Source organism: Ictidomys tridecemlineatus, chromosome 4, assembly GCF_052094955.1.
Source record: "Ictidomys tridecemlineatus isolate mIctTri1 chromosome 4, mIctTri1.hap1, whole genome shotgun sequence".
Taxonomy (NCBI): Eukaryota; Metazoa; Chordata; class Mammalia; order Rodentia; family Sciuridae; genus Ictidomys; species Ictidomys tridecemlineatus.
The window spans coordinates 196,683,311-196,700,737 of record NC_135480.1 but is presented as its reverse complement, the minus strand read 5'-3'; the positions used below and the strand labels follow the sequence as shown (position 1 = coordinate 196,700,737).

The 17,427-nt window shown below is 43.1% G+C and overlaps 1 protein-coding gene across 1 annotated transcript in view; it reads left to right on the top strand.

Moving 5' to 3' along the window:
- Positions 1–11,926, top strand: part of Fbxw2 (F-box and WD repeat domain containing 2) — a 49,432-nt gene extending 37,506 nt beyond the window's left edge. The window contains exon 8 of the mRNA XM_040286215.2: positions 630–11,926. Within this exon, the coding sequence (XP_040142149.1) occupies positions 630–633 (4 nt within the window). The 3' untranslated portion in view covers positions 634–11,926. The remainder of the gene's footprint in view (positions 1–629) is intronic.
- The last annotated feature ends 5,501 nt before the right edge of the window (positions 11,927–17,427 follow it).

The following is a 17,427-nucleotide window of genomic DNA, read 5'->3' as shown; positions in this document are numbered from 1 at the left end:
CTGGTATGTGATACAACATGAATGAACCTTGGAAACCTTAGCATAAGTGAAAGAAGTTAGACACAAAAGGCCACATATAATGTGATTCCATTTTTTGTGTAATGTCTAGAGTAGGCAAATCCAGAGAGCCAGAATATTTTCAGTATTTAGGGGGTGGGGGATGAGACAATATGGGGCTGGGAAATGATTGCTAATGGGTGTAGTTTCTTTTGGGATGATGAAATTATTCTAGAATTTGATGGTAGTAATGGTTGCACAATCTTATGAATACACTAAAAATCCACTGAATTATACACTTTAAAAAGATGAATTTCGTGATATGGGAATTAAAGCTCAATTTAAAAGACTGAAGAACTATATTGATGTAATTTATTTTCATTGAAAAAGCTAAATGCAGAATTCAATCTATAATATGCCATTTTTGTGAGAATTTTTGTTTGTTTGTTTTTCCTCCCTTTAGTGGTGGAGACTGGGCTTTTCCAGGAATAGGTCAGACTTGCCCTCATTCTGCAGTGAGTTCAGGCAGGAAAGTGGCTATTTCCTCTGAGACTATCGAGCACCTGTCATGGACCAGGTGCTAAGAATGCACACAGATTTCTAGATGATTTGTTATTATTCCCTTTTTTCAGATAATAAAACAGAGATAAGAGAAACTAGTGACTTATCAAGGTTACTCAGCCAAGACAGGAACCAACCCCAGGCCTATCCAGAGGAGGTGAGTCTGAGGCTTGAGCCACGTGGATCTAGCTTCCAGCTGTGTTTGCACCTGTGAACTGTCAGGCCTGGGACATGGAGACTACTTTTCTTCAGGAGCACAGCTAACAAAGATGCTGGTTATGAATTTACACTGAGAGGTCATTTGTGGTCCTTTATTCAGAGAGTCCTCTTGTCCTAGGCCAGGCACTTGTAACTTGATGGGAAGGTTTCAGTAGTTCCTTAAGTGGACCACTCCTGTGGCCTGAACATTCCATTCTGCTTCATGAAGCTGCCCTTGATGTTTTTTTCTGACAGAAGACCCTGTCTACCAGCCACTCAACCAACTCCTATGTTGTCCTCAAAACCCAGCTCATATGTCCCTTCTGTTGTTTCTCCTTAACAACACCATTTATAGATGCCTGACTGGAGCCTTTAAAATAATACTAGTCATGTTAACACAAGTAGTTATCATTTAGTGAGCTCCCTCTACTGATCACTGTTTTTTAACTGTACTTATTCCTTTAAATTCTCATGGTAATTATGCAATAAAAGTATACGTATAATTACTTACACTTCTTCCAGATTGAGAAAGAACCTGGACAAGTTAAGAAACTTGCCCAGAGTCATACAACCAGGACATGAAGCAACAGGTCTTTCTGACTCCAAAGTTCATATTTTCCCCTTGCACCACATCCTTTTCTTGCACCAATCACTTCGAATTGCAAATGCTACTTGTCTCTTTCTTCACTGCTGCCCTATAAGCCCTAGGAGGCAGGTGGTGGCTCTGACATCAGGACTGCCACCCCACTGCCCAGTGTGGGGCCTGCTCCCAAGTGGCCAGTCATAAAAGTTTAATAAGAATAAGAGGCATTCCACTGGCACAGCCTGGAAAGTACAAGCAGTGTGTTTGTCCTTACCCTGGAGAGGGAAAAGACCTGCTATCTGTCCTAGAGTGGTGATAAAGGGCAGATTGTGCCTCCTGGAGGACTTGCGTGTTTCCTGAGGCCCCAAGAGCACGTCTGCTTTCGAGCTGCCTTGGCTGCCCATTGGTGTGACTGCTGGGAAAGCCAATTTCGTGGCTGTGCTGGAGAATGTCAACAACCCACTCTAACCAGCTCTCTGGATATTTCCCTGAAATATTAAGGCCAGCAGGGACCCTTGAAGTAGAGGCCTCAATTGCCAGATTGTTGGATTCCAGCAGGATCTCTGTCGTAGAAACAGCAGCAAGGTAGTTGAGACATCAAGCTTGGTTGTCAGCTCTTGCTTTGAAAACCCTATCTCCCACTGACTACATCTGTGGCATTGGGACAAGTTCCTCAGACTTTCTTAGCCTCAATTACTTAATCATTCACAGGGGATGTTGCCTCCTTTCAAGGTCATGGATAAAAGGAGATAATACCTATAAAAATCCTTACCAGTGAGCCTAGCACAGTACCTGCATACAACACTAATGGCAATAATAATTGTTATCATTAAACTACCAGAGTAGATTTTTTTTTGTTACTATAGTAGATTTTTGTTTGCAGCTATTATTTAGGACAATAGAACAGTTTTCTACAAGGACAGGTCCTTGGGCCTGATGGGTAGTTTCCCTGGTCTAGGACACATCCTGACTGAAGTAGTAGTCTCCATCCTTTGATGTGAGCATGTGCTGTTCCTAGTTAACACTGGGAAGGTAGAGGCTGGGTTAAGAGGAGACTCCACTTTTCCTAGATTACAGGCAGCAAACAATTATTTCTGTATCCCGACCACCTTCCATGAGTTGAACAATTAATTAGCAGTTATTAACAGTATTGATTATTATTTGAAGAAAAGAAAAAGAATAATAATTTTACTTTGAACAATATATGAGTTAGCATTTTCATAAGGATTATTTTACTTACATTGTTTAAGATAGAAATACCTACCAAGAAAAAAAAAAGACATGGCTTTATTTAAATTTCATTGAACTATCTGTTGAACTCCGTCAGTTTTCATCTGCAGGCCTCTGGGAAAGAAATAGATTGGTATTGTGCAGTTTTGATTTCTAACATTTTCCTCATATATCTTTTGTATATGCTTTTCCACACCTCAGTGAACCTCATATTTGCCATTTTATTTTATTTATTTTTATTGTTTGCTACTGAGTATTGAACCTAGGGGTGCTTAATTCCTGAGCCACATCCCCACTCCTTTTGTTTTTTTATTTTGAGATGAGTCTTGGTAAGTTGCTTATAGCCTTGCTAAATTGCTGAGGCTGGCTTCAATCTTGCAATCCTCCTGTCTCAGCCTCCCTATTTGCTGGGATTAGAGGTATGCATCACTATACCCAGCTTATATTTGCCATTTTAAAGCTTGTCATATTATTCCTTCAAACAGATAGGCCAGAGTTTATTCATCCACCTGTCACTTGGAACCTAGATAGTTCCCACTTCATGCTACTATAGATATTATCAACCCTTTTAAAAACACGGTTTTAAAATAATCTTTGGAAATATTTCTTTAGGACAAATTGCCAGCAGTGGACTCAGGAGCCAAAGGACAGGAATAGGTTTTCCTGTTCCTGTTACTTAAGGTTAAGTCATCCTGAAAAAAGATAAAACCAACTCACAGAGATTGTCCATGTATTCACTTCTGGTCTGAAATAGGAAAGGAACACAGAAACAGTGCCAGCGAGATGACAAGGCGCTCTTTGCTGAGCCAGGCAGCATTTGCTGGAAGGGGTTGGACTTTTTTCTATGGGAATATTCTCCACTGATATCCCAATCCTCTGATTGTCTGTTTATGCAGGGCTGCCCCACCCCGGCCTCAGCTGCCTTTGCAGGAATTGTGCAATTGTAGTTAATCCAGAGCTGGGCAAGTTCTAGAATCTCGAATGAATTCCCAAGAGTCCAATGCCTGTGATGGGGCTGGGTGGGGGTGTTGTGGGGGGGCTGCGGTGTGTGTAATAAATGTTTACCTGAACTAGGCAGCATGGCCTGCTGGAGGGAGCTCTGTACCAGCCAGGCAGGCTCTGCTTCCATCTGCTGACTCAACAGGTACTTCCCCCACCTGTATGACAGAGATATTATGCAATTTTAGATGCATTCCTTTGACTCGGAACTTTGACACTTGATAAAATATGGGACTTCTGGGAGAGGGCACAGTACCATTTATATCCCAGGGGAAGTGTTTTACTAAAGCTGACTCTGAGAATAGACCTAGTTGTGGGTAGAAGGTGCAAAGCATCATGAAGATGTTAGAAAGTAAGTGAAGGAGCCCACGAAGTGGGTGAAGCTCTGAGCCTGGCCTTCTGTAGTTCATAAAATCTCCTAAAACCTTCTCTAGTCTAGGAGGACAGCGCACCTGGGTGGGGAGGTATAGACAAGCCCTCCTGGTTGTCTGGTAGAGACAGAGACTTAGGATGGACATTTCCTGCTGGGTTTGAGAACTGAGCTGCAGATTCCAGTAGATTTGCCCCAGAGACCCCATCCCAGCCAGATACCAGTGATTGGCCTTCACAGTTATCATCACAATGATGCTGTGGTTTCTGCTTTGCTGTGACTCTGAAAGGGGAAGCATCACCGGGATTTAATCTTTAGCTCAGTTCAGTATAGTAGGTTGTGGCTCAGATCAAGACCTCCTCTCAGATTCTATCTCCTTTTCTGCTTCCTCTCTTTTGAGGGATTCTACCCATTCTATTTTCTCCCCCCTAGGATATACCAAGCTTGTTTTTGTCCTAGAGGCGTCCCCTCCACTGCCCCCTCTCCTTGACCTTCCCAAGGCTGTCTCCTCCTCACAGGCTTCTCAATTCTGGGTACCTTTTCCAAGAGAACTTCTGGTAAAAGTGGCCACTCTGGTAAAAGTGACATGCTGTTCTGTGGGGTTTTCTATGCTATTTTCATCAGCCTGTGTTTGCTTCTTAGCTCTGTCTTTTCCTGAAATTGTTGTTTTACAGATATTTACATAATATATTGTTCATCTCCCTAACCAGAATATAACATTCATGAGAACAGCAACAGGCTTTCTGCTCTCTGAAGAATGGAGAACAGTTCCAGCACCTACAGACAGAGGAATTCATCCAAGAATTCCAGGCAGCACTGCCCTCGCTCTTCTTCCCTTTGCTTCCTCCTCCTAAGTGAGACATATATATCTCTCCCAATTGAGAGCCAGGCAGGGTGGGCCTGGGCTGTGTGCAGATGGGGACTCTTGCCTAACTTAGCAACTTCGCTTATGGCGTGACTTGGGCCACCTCCTACCCAAATCTCCAGAAGTAGCAGACTTGGTCTGTGGGCCTCCAGGAGCTGAGCGGGGCCCACTGGGAAGAAGTTCATAGAGACAGACTTTAGTTCAATATAAAAAGAACTTTTAGGTGGGGCCCAGAGGAGGCAGAATGGTCATGTTGCCACTTTCCTGTGCTGGCTCCCCACTTTGTGACCATGGTCCATTCTCCACTCTCTGCCTCTGCATCGCCTGCCACCAGCCAGCTCATGGAGGTCATTGGTCCGGAATGATGCTCCAACACAGATACGGGTGATTCTGCATCACTGAGGGAACTAGACCAGATGGTCTCTATGGGCCATTTTGTCTCCTGTGTCAGGGGTTTGGCTCAGAACCATTCATTTTTAATCCATGTTCTGTGGACTGCAGGGCCTCCAGGGAGAAAAGGGTGACGGACTGGATTAAGCTGTTAATGCTGTGCCAAGGTTAAAGCTTGGGGACCCAAATGCCAGAAAACTGGTTGGTGACCACATCCGCCCACCTGCTGTTTGCTTAGCACAGAAAGTTGATCATCTGCATCAGGAATGTGCCTCATAGCAGTTCCAGGCCTGGTTCTGCTGCCAAGTTATTGTGTGAGCTTAAATATATCTTTTCCTTCTCTTCTGGAAGACTGAGAATATTTCGGTTAGACCTCGTTGCTTTGTCTCTTCTGACTTTAACATCTAGGATTCTATCAGTGAACCTCAAACATGAAAAATCAGGCCTTTCGCAAGGGCTCATGCCTAGGTTCTATTCTTCAGCAGCTCATCTTTCTTTGTTGATAGCCTGGAACAGAATCAAGACCTCTGACCTCCATCATCAGTAGCTCAAGGCTTCTCAGAGTGTTTGAGTGTCTATTCACAGCTCTGACTGGGCAGATGACACAGCTGTGGACAGATCACACACTTGTGTCCAAAGGTGTCCATCATAAGAGATGTGTCTAGCAGCTCCCCGGAACCAGTCTCTTAATATGGAGGGCAAGAGGGGGATTTTGCATATCTAGGTGATAGTGCAGTGAATCCTTGGGCAGCATTGATGACAAGGAGCCTTTTCATGATACCGCATGGTCATTTCATGATGTTTCAGTCTATTATTCTCCCCTGAAACTCATCTTAATTTATCTTTGGCACAACTTGAAGGGAGAATAGAGAAGCCTAACCCTGTATTCTACAACCAATCTCTGACCTGAACCAGGTCTTTTTCTTTCACCTTATAGGTTCCTGTAGGAATGAAAGGCTCAAGCCAATGTGATAGTACATATCTGTAATCCAGCGGTTCAGGAGACTGAGGCAGGAGGATTGCAACTTTGAGGCCAGCCTCAGCAACTTAGTGAGACCCTGTCTCAAAAATAAAAAGGGGGGGGGGATGCAGCTCAGTGGTAGAATGTTCCTGAGTTCAATCCCCAGTATGTGGGGGTGGGAGGCTCAAAATGCCGAGTGCTTAAGGAAACATTTCACAAGCATCTTCTCTGAGCTAACTCCAACGCTCTAACTTGGCAAGTAGAGATTAAAACTGAACTTATTAACTTTTTAATGCTTTGTACCTCTCTCCCTCCCAACACACAAACACAAACAAGGTATAGATTCTTAGAGGAATAGACTTTTCATGACACATATATCTTTTAGATCACTGTTAACAGCATGGATATACTGGCTTTAAAGGAATATATTTCTCATGTTTTAAAAAAAATTGAATACCAAGGATTTTGGATAAATCATTTTGCCTCTTTGAGTCTCAATTCTGCAAAATGGGTTAAACTGATCCTGTCTAAGATTGCCAAATTTAGTGAATAAAATTACAGGATATCTAGTTATATTTGAACTTCAGATAAATGATGAATGATATTTTAATATAAGTATGTTCCATGCAATACTTGAGGCATACGTATACTAAAATTATTTATCATTTATCTGAAATTCAAGTTTTAATGCATCTTGCATTTTTATCTGGCAGCCCTTTCCCTGTTCAAACTAGGTTAGGACTTTAATGAATAACAGAAGGAATAATTTGTGGATTAATAATGAATGGAAGTCTTTATGGTTTACAGAGTTCTGTGTCAGCAGGAAGGGTTTTGGTTGCGTGACTTTGATGAAAAGGGGTCTCTTGCAGGCCTGAGTCTGCAAGACATGAGAACCTAGAGACTCCAAGACATGAGAAAAATCAATGCTGCATCCATATGAATGCCTTTTATTCTGGGACAGGGGATTCAAAACCTGTGGTATAAGGGCTGAGGTTGTGGCTCAGAGATTAGAGCATTTGCCTTGCATGTGTGAGGCACTGAGTCTGATTCTCAGCACTGTATATAAATAAATGAATAAAATAAAAGTCCATCAACAACTTAAAAAAAAAACAAAAAAAAAACCCTATGACATAGGGAGAACCCTGGAGCAGCACGTGAGAAAACCATAGGTTTTGGCTTATAGGAAACTCAAAACAGGACCCCTTAAGGGTATCAACTACATCCGAGTTTTCCCACTACATCCTCGGAAGTACAGTGTCTAGAATGCTATCGATACTCAGACTCTCCCCGCAAGGTTGAAGGGGATGCAATGGACTGGATTCGAGGGTTTTGACACCAGAGTCCAGGTAGGAGCTGGAAGAATGGGAAGCATTTGACCCAGAACATGTGGACATAGGTTCATAGGCCATAGGCTTCCCATCCAGCATGGATTTTGCTTTCTGGAAGGTGTCACTTCCAACCATGGTGGCTTTTTGCTTTGGTAGACAGCCCCAAACAGACATTCCTTTTCAATCCCTGCCCTGTCTAGAGGAGCAGAAGGCCACCAGCATCAGTTGTTCAAAATGTGAAGGTTGGAAAAGCCCTGGGAATCATCAGTCTTCTGTCCTCGCACCTTAGAGATGGGGAAGCTAAAGACAAAGCTGGGGAAGGACATACCCACGGCCATGTGAAAGCTAGGGGTGGAACTAGGACTGGAGCCTATACCTGCTGTTTTGCAGCTCTGGGTCAGGATCACAGCAACCCATTCTCTCCTAGGATTCCCTCTGTTGGCCAGTCCCCATCCTGCTACAAGCAAGTCACTGCCCTCCAAGGCCAATGATCCCTTCTCACGGGGCGGGGTGGGGGCAGCTATTTAAAATCATGGTGATAATCTGCTTGGGGGCAGTATTTTCTAATTTGCAAGATACATTCAGGTACCTCCATGTCGATTTTCTTACCTCTCATCACATCCCCCTGCCTCACACCCTACATCTTCTATACTTGCTGTCAGCTCCAAACATGCAGTGCCTGTCCCACAGGTAGGCAGTGTGGCTCTGCCACAACAAGATATGTGATCTTGTACAAGTGATGGAACAGAGGTTAACTGTGCCTCAGTTTCCTCATCCATAAAGTGAGGGTAATAATAACGATATGCCTCATAGGATTTTTATGTGAGGGTTGACTACTTGTGCCTCTGAAAGCACATGCTCAGGGCTTAATGAATATCAGCTCCTACTGTATTTCAGAGCTCTTCTTATTCCTTTTCCTCCTTCAAGACTCAGCTCAACTTTCCTTGCCCTAGGAAGGTTTCTTTGACCCTTTCCCTTCAGTGGAGTTAGATGTTCTTTAGCATTTATTGTACTTATTTAAATATATTATATTTGCCTATTTTCTGGTCTGTCTCCCTGACTTAGCTGTGATCACCATCTCCATTTTTATCCCCAGTGCCAAGCATAAGATCAGCCAGGTGTTTGTGCTTAATGATATTTGTTGAATGGATGAATGAGTGAGTGTGTGAGTGATCCCTTTGATTCCCAAATCTTAGCCATTCTTGATGTCTATCTCTCACCCTACACCCAATCCAATAGCACGTTTGGACAATCCCACTTCCAGAACAGATCCTGAATCTGCCTCCAGGCCAGTCTATGCCACCATCCTCTCACTGCTGGCCCTCTCTGCCTCTGTGGCTTCTGAGTTTCCATCCCTGCTGCCCTCATCCCCTCTCATCCCCCTGCCTAAAACTCTGCCTTCAATTCTTATGAATAGAATCTAGTCTTCTTGCGGAGCTGTGGAGCCCTGCAGTATCTTACTGGTACCTCTCTCTCCTGCATTTCACATGCTTCACTCAATTTCATCTCTTTATGCTCCTCAAAATCTCACACTTGCTGTTCCTTCTTGTTTTGCAGAGTTGACTCCTCTTCCTTCTCCTTTTTTTCTCCTCTTCCTCCTCCTCCTCCTCCTCCTCCTCCTCTTCTTCTTCTTTCTTTTTCTTCTTCTTTTTTTTTTTTTTAATTTTGCAGTTCTGGGGATTGAAGCCAGAGTCTCATGCATGCTAGGTAAGTGCTCTACCTCTGACCTACATCTGCAGCCCTTTCTTTTGATTTCAGGTGGAATAGTACATCCTCAAAGAGACTTTCCCTGACCATGCTGAGGGAATGTCTTTCAATTATTCTGCGTCATAATACCCCTTTAATCTCCTTTGTAGTATTTATCATAATCCATAAATATCTTGATTGTTTACCCATTTATTCATTAATTGGTTTATCTCGCTTGCTATATTGTAAGCACTATAAGTGTAAGTTCCTTACTTTGTTGTCTTGTTTACTAGAGTGTCTCTTGGTCAGAGCTTAATACGTTTTTGCTGAATGAATGAATGAATCCTCCTTGAACATAATAGGTAGAGCAGGAATTAGATGCAGATTTTACAGATGACAAAACTGGAGTTTAGAGAGGTCGATTCTTGCTGTAGGTAGCATAGGCTGGACGCGGTACAGCTAGGTCCACAAGATCATTGACTTTTCCCATCAGAACAGAAAGGAGATGGACTCTGTGCTGGGAATTCAGCTTGGTAAATTCACAGACTAGTTCCCCAATGTGGGACTGGATGGGTAAGATTCCAAAGCTCCTGCTTCTTAAAGAGTTAGAGCTGCCAGCGTGAGGCAAAGGATTACATCCAGTTCCAAATTCCAGTCTGCACTTGAGGCATTGCACACACCCAACAAACACCCAATGATCATAAGAACAGTGCGATGATTGTTTGAGAAAGGAAATGAGACCCACAGGCTTGATCTCAACCTTCTTCAGAATTTGTTCTAATTTGGGCTTGGTGGAATGAGAAAGACATTTCTAGTTTCCTTACATGAATGTGGCCTAATTTGGAAGATTTTGTCATTCCCAAGGTCCCCACTGCTGCTTGAGAGCAGACCTTGATTATTGTCATTATTTAAAATACTGCCTTCACCATTGATAATAGGCTGGCAGCAGGGTACCATTTCTGTGATTCTAGGAGGAAAGTTCCTGGAGGGGATGCCCAGTGACATAAAGAAAGCTCTGGAACAGAAGTCAGAGGGTGGGAAGGCCCATGGTGTCCAGCTGGTAGGCTGGAGACCTCTCACTGGCCCTTAGCTGCCTCTTATGTAAGGAAGGATCTGGGTATGATGGTGGCTTATACTCAGAGGGTTAGGGTCTGATCCTGGTTCTGTTGCTAGTTTTCAGTGTGAGATCTTGTCAGGGTCTTTTCCTTCTGTGGTTCTGAATGCAATTGTAGGGGCTGATGCTTGTGTCCCCATGCCATCCCTATAGTTGCTCTTTGTGTGGTCTTTTTTGGGGAAACTTACTCCCCTAAAATTTGGTTTCCTTACCATCCAGTCCTCAGAAGCCAGTGTGAAATTGACATGGCTACCTTAACATATTTCCAACAAAGGGCATAGTAGTCCCTAAGGCCTGCTTCTCAGGGCACTTCGGGTAGAAAGAGGGGTCAAGTGTCCACTCCTACCAAGCACTCTCTCAGTCCTGTTGCTGCCCTCTGACAAGCATGTGCTCCAAGGGAGGCTCTTGGGATGGGGGTGGGGAGGCACTGAGGGTATGAAAGGAGGGGAGTATGACTCTTCTGAGAGTCTAGAAGTTCTGAGCATGGAACCCCAAGGACACTGTACCCTCCTGGCCTTGACCCATTATGTGGAAAGACATGTAGGAAAATCAGATATGTACCAGTGTCTTTTGAGTGTTTTCAGTGGGACAGACTTTGGCTCAATGGTTTACATACATTGTTTTATTTGACCTTGAACTCTGTGAGGTAAATATGAGGATCCGCATTTCTACAGAGGAAGAAATTGAAACACAGAGTTGAAGTTTCTTGTCCAAGGTTATACAACTAGGATAATCAGGATTGAGCCCAGCATGCTTTACTGCTAAATTATTGTCTCTGCTAATTAAAAATAGTGATAAAAAAATAATTAAAATGGAGGAAGTGCAGTTAGCAGCTGTGGAAAGCACTTGAGGTCTAAAGTTCTACTTATTAGCTTAGTAACTATGGGCAAGTTATTTGACTACTTTGAGTGATAATATACTTGCTTATAAATTAGAGGTAATTTCTTCTTCTAGTTCACAGTATAACATTAGAGGAGACCATGTATGTAAAGTGTTTCAAGTTGATGCCTTATACATTATTAATTGCTTGTTGTTACTGTTTCTATCACTACTGCTGCTATTGCTACTACCTTCTCTCCACTTTGTTACAAAGCTCAAGAGCTCTGTTTGCTGTGCACCTGTTAGTAATCCCTTTTATTACAATGATAGAAACCTAAGAGAATGAGTTATTTGTGAACCTTCAACCTAATTCCTCCCCCAAATGGTTCACATTCTTTGCTTTACAGCCAACTCTGATGAAGGGTCAGGGTTTGACTTGGTGCCCACTGTGAATGACGTCCTCCATTAGATCTCCAAGAACTGCAGCAAATGCTTTTCTGGTCTTATTTTAGCATCAGGGAGACTTTGAAGCAGGATTTCAATATTTAGTTTTCTTACTTGGAGATGGTGCTTGCAATTAATGTGGGTTTGCAGCTTGGGTCTTTCTTCTCATCTTAAGAGATGCCAGGGGGTAGATCAAGGATGTGGTGGCTGACATATCCTGAGATTCAAATGAGTCCTATTGTTGGTTATTACTAAATCTGAGAGTACTGTGTACTCATTGTAAAAAAAAAAATTGGAAAATGAGGGCAAATATGAAGGAGAAAAATATAAAATACCCATAATGCAATCACTCTGAAATAAAGAATTTAATGTTTTGGTGTATTTTGTTTTGTTTTTTATTGTATATCATCATATTTTACATAATTAGGATCATTGTATAAATAGTCATAGAAACTATGTTTTAGTAATTTCATATTGCCAGAATTTCCTTCATGAATATGCTTTAGAAATGTACAATATCCCAACATAAAACATCACAAAGCACAAAGTACTTAACCAATCCCCTATTATTAATTGTTTAGGTTTTTCTAATTGTTATTATTATAACACAATATGCATATAACATTTTATATATAAATATGTACATCTTTTGTATATAAATATGTACATCTGATTATTTCCCTTGGACAGATTCTTAAAAGTAGAAATGATGAATCAAAGAGGAGTAAGGGACTGGGGATGTGACTCAGTGGTAGAGCATGTGTGAGGCTCTGGAGTTCAATTTCCAGCACTGGAGGTGGGAGAGGAGTATGAACAATTTTAAGGCTTCCTGGAAAAGTTGTATTCTATCAACATTTAAATTCCTATCAATAGTGAGAGACAAATCCTGGCCAGTAGCAAGTATTACAAGTTTTTAAAATTTCTGATTTCATGAGAATCAATAGGTTCAAAAAATAGCAACTAATTGTCTTGATTTTCAATTCTTTGATTACTTTAGCTGAATAAAATTTCATGTTTCTTATTCATTTGTATTTCCCTTTCTATGATTTGTCTATCAGTCTTCTTGGCTAGGCAGACGTGATTAATAGAGGCCCCAGTAATCCTATAGTTGTCTGCAGAGGATGCCAAACTTTTGCATTTAGCCACATCTGATAGGCTTTGGCAGGATGACCATGTCAGCATTGCTATTTCAATGGAACCAGAAAGTGAATGTCTCTGTGTTTTATTGCAATCTGGGAGAAGCTGTTTTTATAAACAACATCTAGCATATTATTTTACTTTCTTCCTCTCTGAACTTCCCGTTTCTTAAAGGTTGCTCTATGGGAGCGTTAAATTTGATGTGTGTCTGTTCAGCCTTTCAGTATGTGCTCATGTGCAATGCATAGAGGCCACATTAATGGACTGCAGAGTACAGAGAAGAACCTGGGCTTTGGACTTAGGCAGGTGTTGGACAGACTTCTCAAAGGTTCAGTTTCCTCTTCTTTCAAGCATAAATGATAGCCCTATCTTGGAGGAATAAATGTATTATGAATGTAAAACTCTTAGAACAGTGGCTGTCATATCATAAGGCTCCTTTTAGCCCAACAATTCCTGAGCCCATTCTCTACATCCAGCACTGGGCTAGTGCCAAGTACGAAGAGGAATCACACTGGGTCCATTACAGTGTTGTGTTTCCCTCAAGGTAAAGGTCAATCTGCTCATAGACAAGGCCAACAAGGCCTCCAGAGGCCTGCCATCCTGTGGATCTTCATTAAGCTCCATGACTCCAGCTGTCATAGGTCGGTTGACAGCTTGCACCCTGCCCCTGCCCTTGGTACTAAGGATTGAACCCAGGGGCACTTTACCACTGAGCTATAATCCCAGCCCTTTTTATTTATTTATTTATTTATTTTTTGGAGAGAGGGCCTCAATAAGTCGATGAGGACCTTGCTAAATTACTAAGTCTGGCTTTGAACTTGTGATCATTCTGACTCAGCCTCCTGAGTCACTGGGATAAAAGGTGCACACCACTGTACCCAACTAATAGCTCTCTTTAGATCCCCAGACCTTAGCTGCAGTCCTGTTACAATCGAAAAAGTGTCAGTCAACAATCTGATACAGTATTACAGCTATAATTTTTATCTTCTCTTTTTTCTTCCTAACATTATACCATAAGCCTTTTCCCTTTATAGTAGAGGTTGCCAGCTGAAGCCAGCCACCTGTTTAATTTGTGGCTCTATTACTTGTTAAGTGACCTTGGGCAATTACTTAACTTCTCTGTATTCTGGTTTCCTTATCTGTAAGATGCAGATAATAATATGCTAGAGAGTGATTATTGGTGTTCCCCTAAAATTCATTCATTGAAACCCTAAACCTCCTACATGTGATGGCATTTGTAGGTCTTTGGGAGAGGATCAGGTCATGAGGGCACAACCCCTGTGAATGGGACTAGTGTCATCATTATTATTGTTGTTATTAATTTTGGCAGTATTGGGGATTGAACCCAGGGCCTTACACATGCCAGGTGTGTGCTCTATCACCAAGCCACATCCTCAGCCCTATAGGATGAGTGTCCCTATAAGAGAGACCCCAGGGAGCTCCCTTGCCTTTTCTTTTTCTTTTTTTAACCGTACGATTATTTTTATTCATTTTTATTTTTTTAGTCATACATGACAGCAGAATGTATTTTGACATATAATACATACATGGAATGTACATACATCAATTATAATGTCTATTCTATTCTGCTGCCCTTCCTATCCCTTGCCTTTTCTACCATGTGAAGACACAGTGAAAAGACTACCATCTAAAAAGAAGGGCCCTCACCAGACACTCTGTACCTCAATCTTGGATTTCCTAGACATCCAAACTGGGAGAAATAAATTTCTGTTCTTTTTAAGCCACTCAATCTATGGTACTTGGTTATAGCAGCCCAAACAGGCTAAGACATAATGGTACTTACTTCATCCGGTTCTTAGGATTAAAGGAAGTAACTCACCTTTAGCTCTTAGGAGCATGTCTAGCACATAGAAAGCATAATTATGTATTACTAATATTTACCATATTGCCTTGATAGCAACCCTTACAATGACATTATATAATTAAATTTGAATAGATATAATTATCCCTTTCTCTGATGTTGGATATTTAAAGTGTTTCCAATTTTTAAATATAAACTAAAATGTTATTCCAAAGAAATGAAAAGAAAATCATCTTGTGGTTTAAAGGCAGAACAATTAATTTAAGAATTAAATGTTGAATGAACCCACATTAGTAGACCTAAATTGTCTTTTGGAAAAATTTAACAGTTTCTGTATTTATTAGGGCTAATTTCCCCTCTGAGCAGCCCAACATGGGTGGTCCTTGCCTGGGCAGAACTGGCCTGGATTCCTCAGCAAGGTCTTCTAGTACTTTGCTGTGATTCTCCTGGCAAAGAAGCTGCATCAGCTTTCCTCACCTAATGCCAGAGAACCTCCGGTACAGCATAGCTCTGGGCCAACCCAGCAGTTTTTAGATATCATTTGGAAATATCTAGTGGGCAACTATCAGGTCATGTCACCTGATGGGGAAGTATTGGGACAGAGGTTTCTGATCTGGTCTTTCAGACAACAAGGCTCAGAGTTAGCCATGGTATTATTGAAATATGAACCTACATAGACAGCATTGTGACTTAGGCTCTATAAATGTACTTTTGCATCCTCAATGAAGTAAAAGAGGAATTTATGGGCTCCACTTTATAGATGAGAAAACTGAGGTCAGAGAAGACTTTCCTCCAAGGTCACACAGTCAGTAGAGTCATGAGTCAAGTCTGTCTGACTCTAAAGATACAAACTCTTCCCAGGGGCACCACAAGATCTTTTCAATTTAATCAGCATGTATTAGCATTCACATTGTATTGCCCCCATGAGGCACTGAAAACAGACAGACAGACACATCAGTCACAAGTTCTAGTATTAAGGCTGATGCATGCCTGTGAGGAGTAATAAAGCTGTGTGGGCAGTTCAATTTATCCTGTTGTATATATTTCTGAAAGCCATCCTTAATCCTTTTAGGAAGAGGCAGGGCAGAGGTAGACTGGTAGATCAGGGCTATAATCAATGAATAAACAAAGGGCAGTAGGAAAATGGGGAGGGAGAGATGAGTTCTCAGAAATCCAAAAAAGTCTCTTAGAGGATGTGACAGTTTGGTTAGGGTTAGGAGCCAGGAAGAATCAGCAAAACAGGCACAGGGCATGTCACATTCACTCTCTTCCTAAAGAGAAGTAAAAATAGAACCTCAGTTAGTGCTTGCTAAATATTGGTCTTGAAACCAGAACAATCCATTTCATTTTGTCCCCACTTACATACATAGACAGATCTATCAAGACACATTCAGAGGTATCATGATGCAAAAACACAAAAACCCATGAAGCCTGTCAGCACACTTAAGACACATAGTATATAAAAATAGATACTAGCTCCCATAGACTCACAGATACTTGCAATATTCATACATAAAGACTTAACAAACATGTTTATGCTTTCATACACAAGCCATAAATATCCTCCCTCTCCAACTACTCATGCAGCCAAATAAATGCACGTTTTCGTTAACATATACAAGTTCATACGCAAATCTCATCCTGCCGGTCTGGTTAGAGGCCAGTGACTAATGGGAAACCATGCACAAAGGCAAGCATCATGTAGGGGAGGTCGGGACTGGTTTAGTGACAAGGCTGGGATTAAGCCCGTCAGATGACAAACCCCGTCCTGCCTGGCTGCCCCTGGAAGCCGCTCAGCCGAGGAAGCAGCAGCAGCTGACCTAGCTCTGAATCCTGGGCCAATGATGCGAGGCTGCGTGCCCATTTCCAGCTTCGTTCAGGGTTTAAAGTCATACAGGGTCAAGCTACGCTATCAGCCCCACCCCAATCCCTGCAACAGGCAGGAGACTCTGGGGACACAGCAGGGCTGAGACCTCTGGCTGTTTTCTAACCTAGGCTTGTCCAGACACGGCACACTGAGTAGTTAGCATTAATAAGGGTTTACAACAGTGGGCCAGGCACTAGGTTAAGCCCTGTAGGAACATTACTTAATTCTCATAAGAGCTCTGAGAAGGGGGTGGGATGCGTCCAATCATCTCCATTTAGTGGTGAGAAAACTGGGCTCAGGCCATAAAACACTCGGCAAGAGAGACAAGAAGCTCGATTCTAGTCTTCCGGGGAATTAGGGTAAAGTGCATAAGTGTGCTGCTTCCCCTACGCAAGACGCTTGCACCTTCTGCTCCTGACCCGTTTCCAGACCTCCCAGAACTGCCCGGCCCCAGCGCCTGGACCACAGCAGGTGCCTTGTCACAGCATGAAGCATGGGTTCAGTGAGGCGCTCAGCAAAGACCTCAGTTTCCCCATCTCTAAAATGGGAACGGCAGTGCAGACTTTGCAGGACTGATGCCAGACTCTCCCGGGTAGCAAAGGGAATTCTGAGGCTCTACATCCCCGCGGCTCTCGCGCCTACAACGGGGTTTCTGCTCAGTTCCCGTCGGATCCCGGGTGCGGCGCCGGCGCCCCATTGTTAGGAGGGCGGGGACGCTCCCAAGAACGGCTTCCCCGCCCGGGGTCGCGCTCACAGCCCAGTGGAGCAGACGACTTGGCCTGGCGTCTGCCGCACGGGGCGCGTCCTTTGTCTACTCCGCGGCGCCGGGTGCCCGAGGCCCGCGCCCCGCTCTTCGGGCAGACAAAGCGGGGGCCGCAGCGAGCCCGGCAGGCTGGAGCGGGGCTCGCACCACCCTCCTCCCGCCTTACGTACCGCCCCCTCCCTTCGGCGTGCTCTGATTGGCCATCGAGGTTACAAAGAGGCCGGGAAGCGGGTGGGTCACGTGGGATGGCGTGACCTCCCATTGGTTGGGGGCGGCTGCCAATCGAGGAGGGC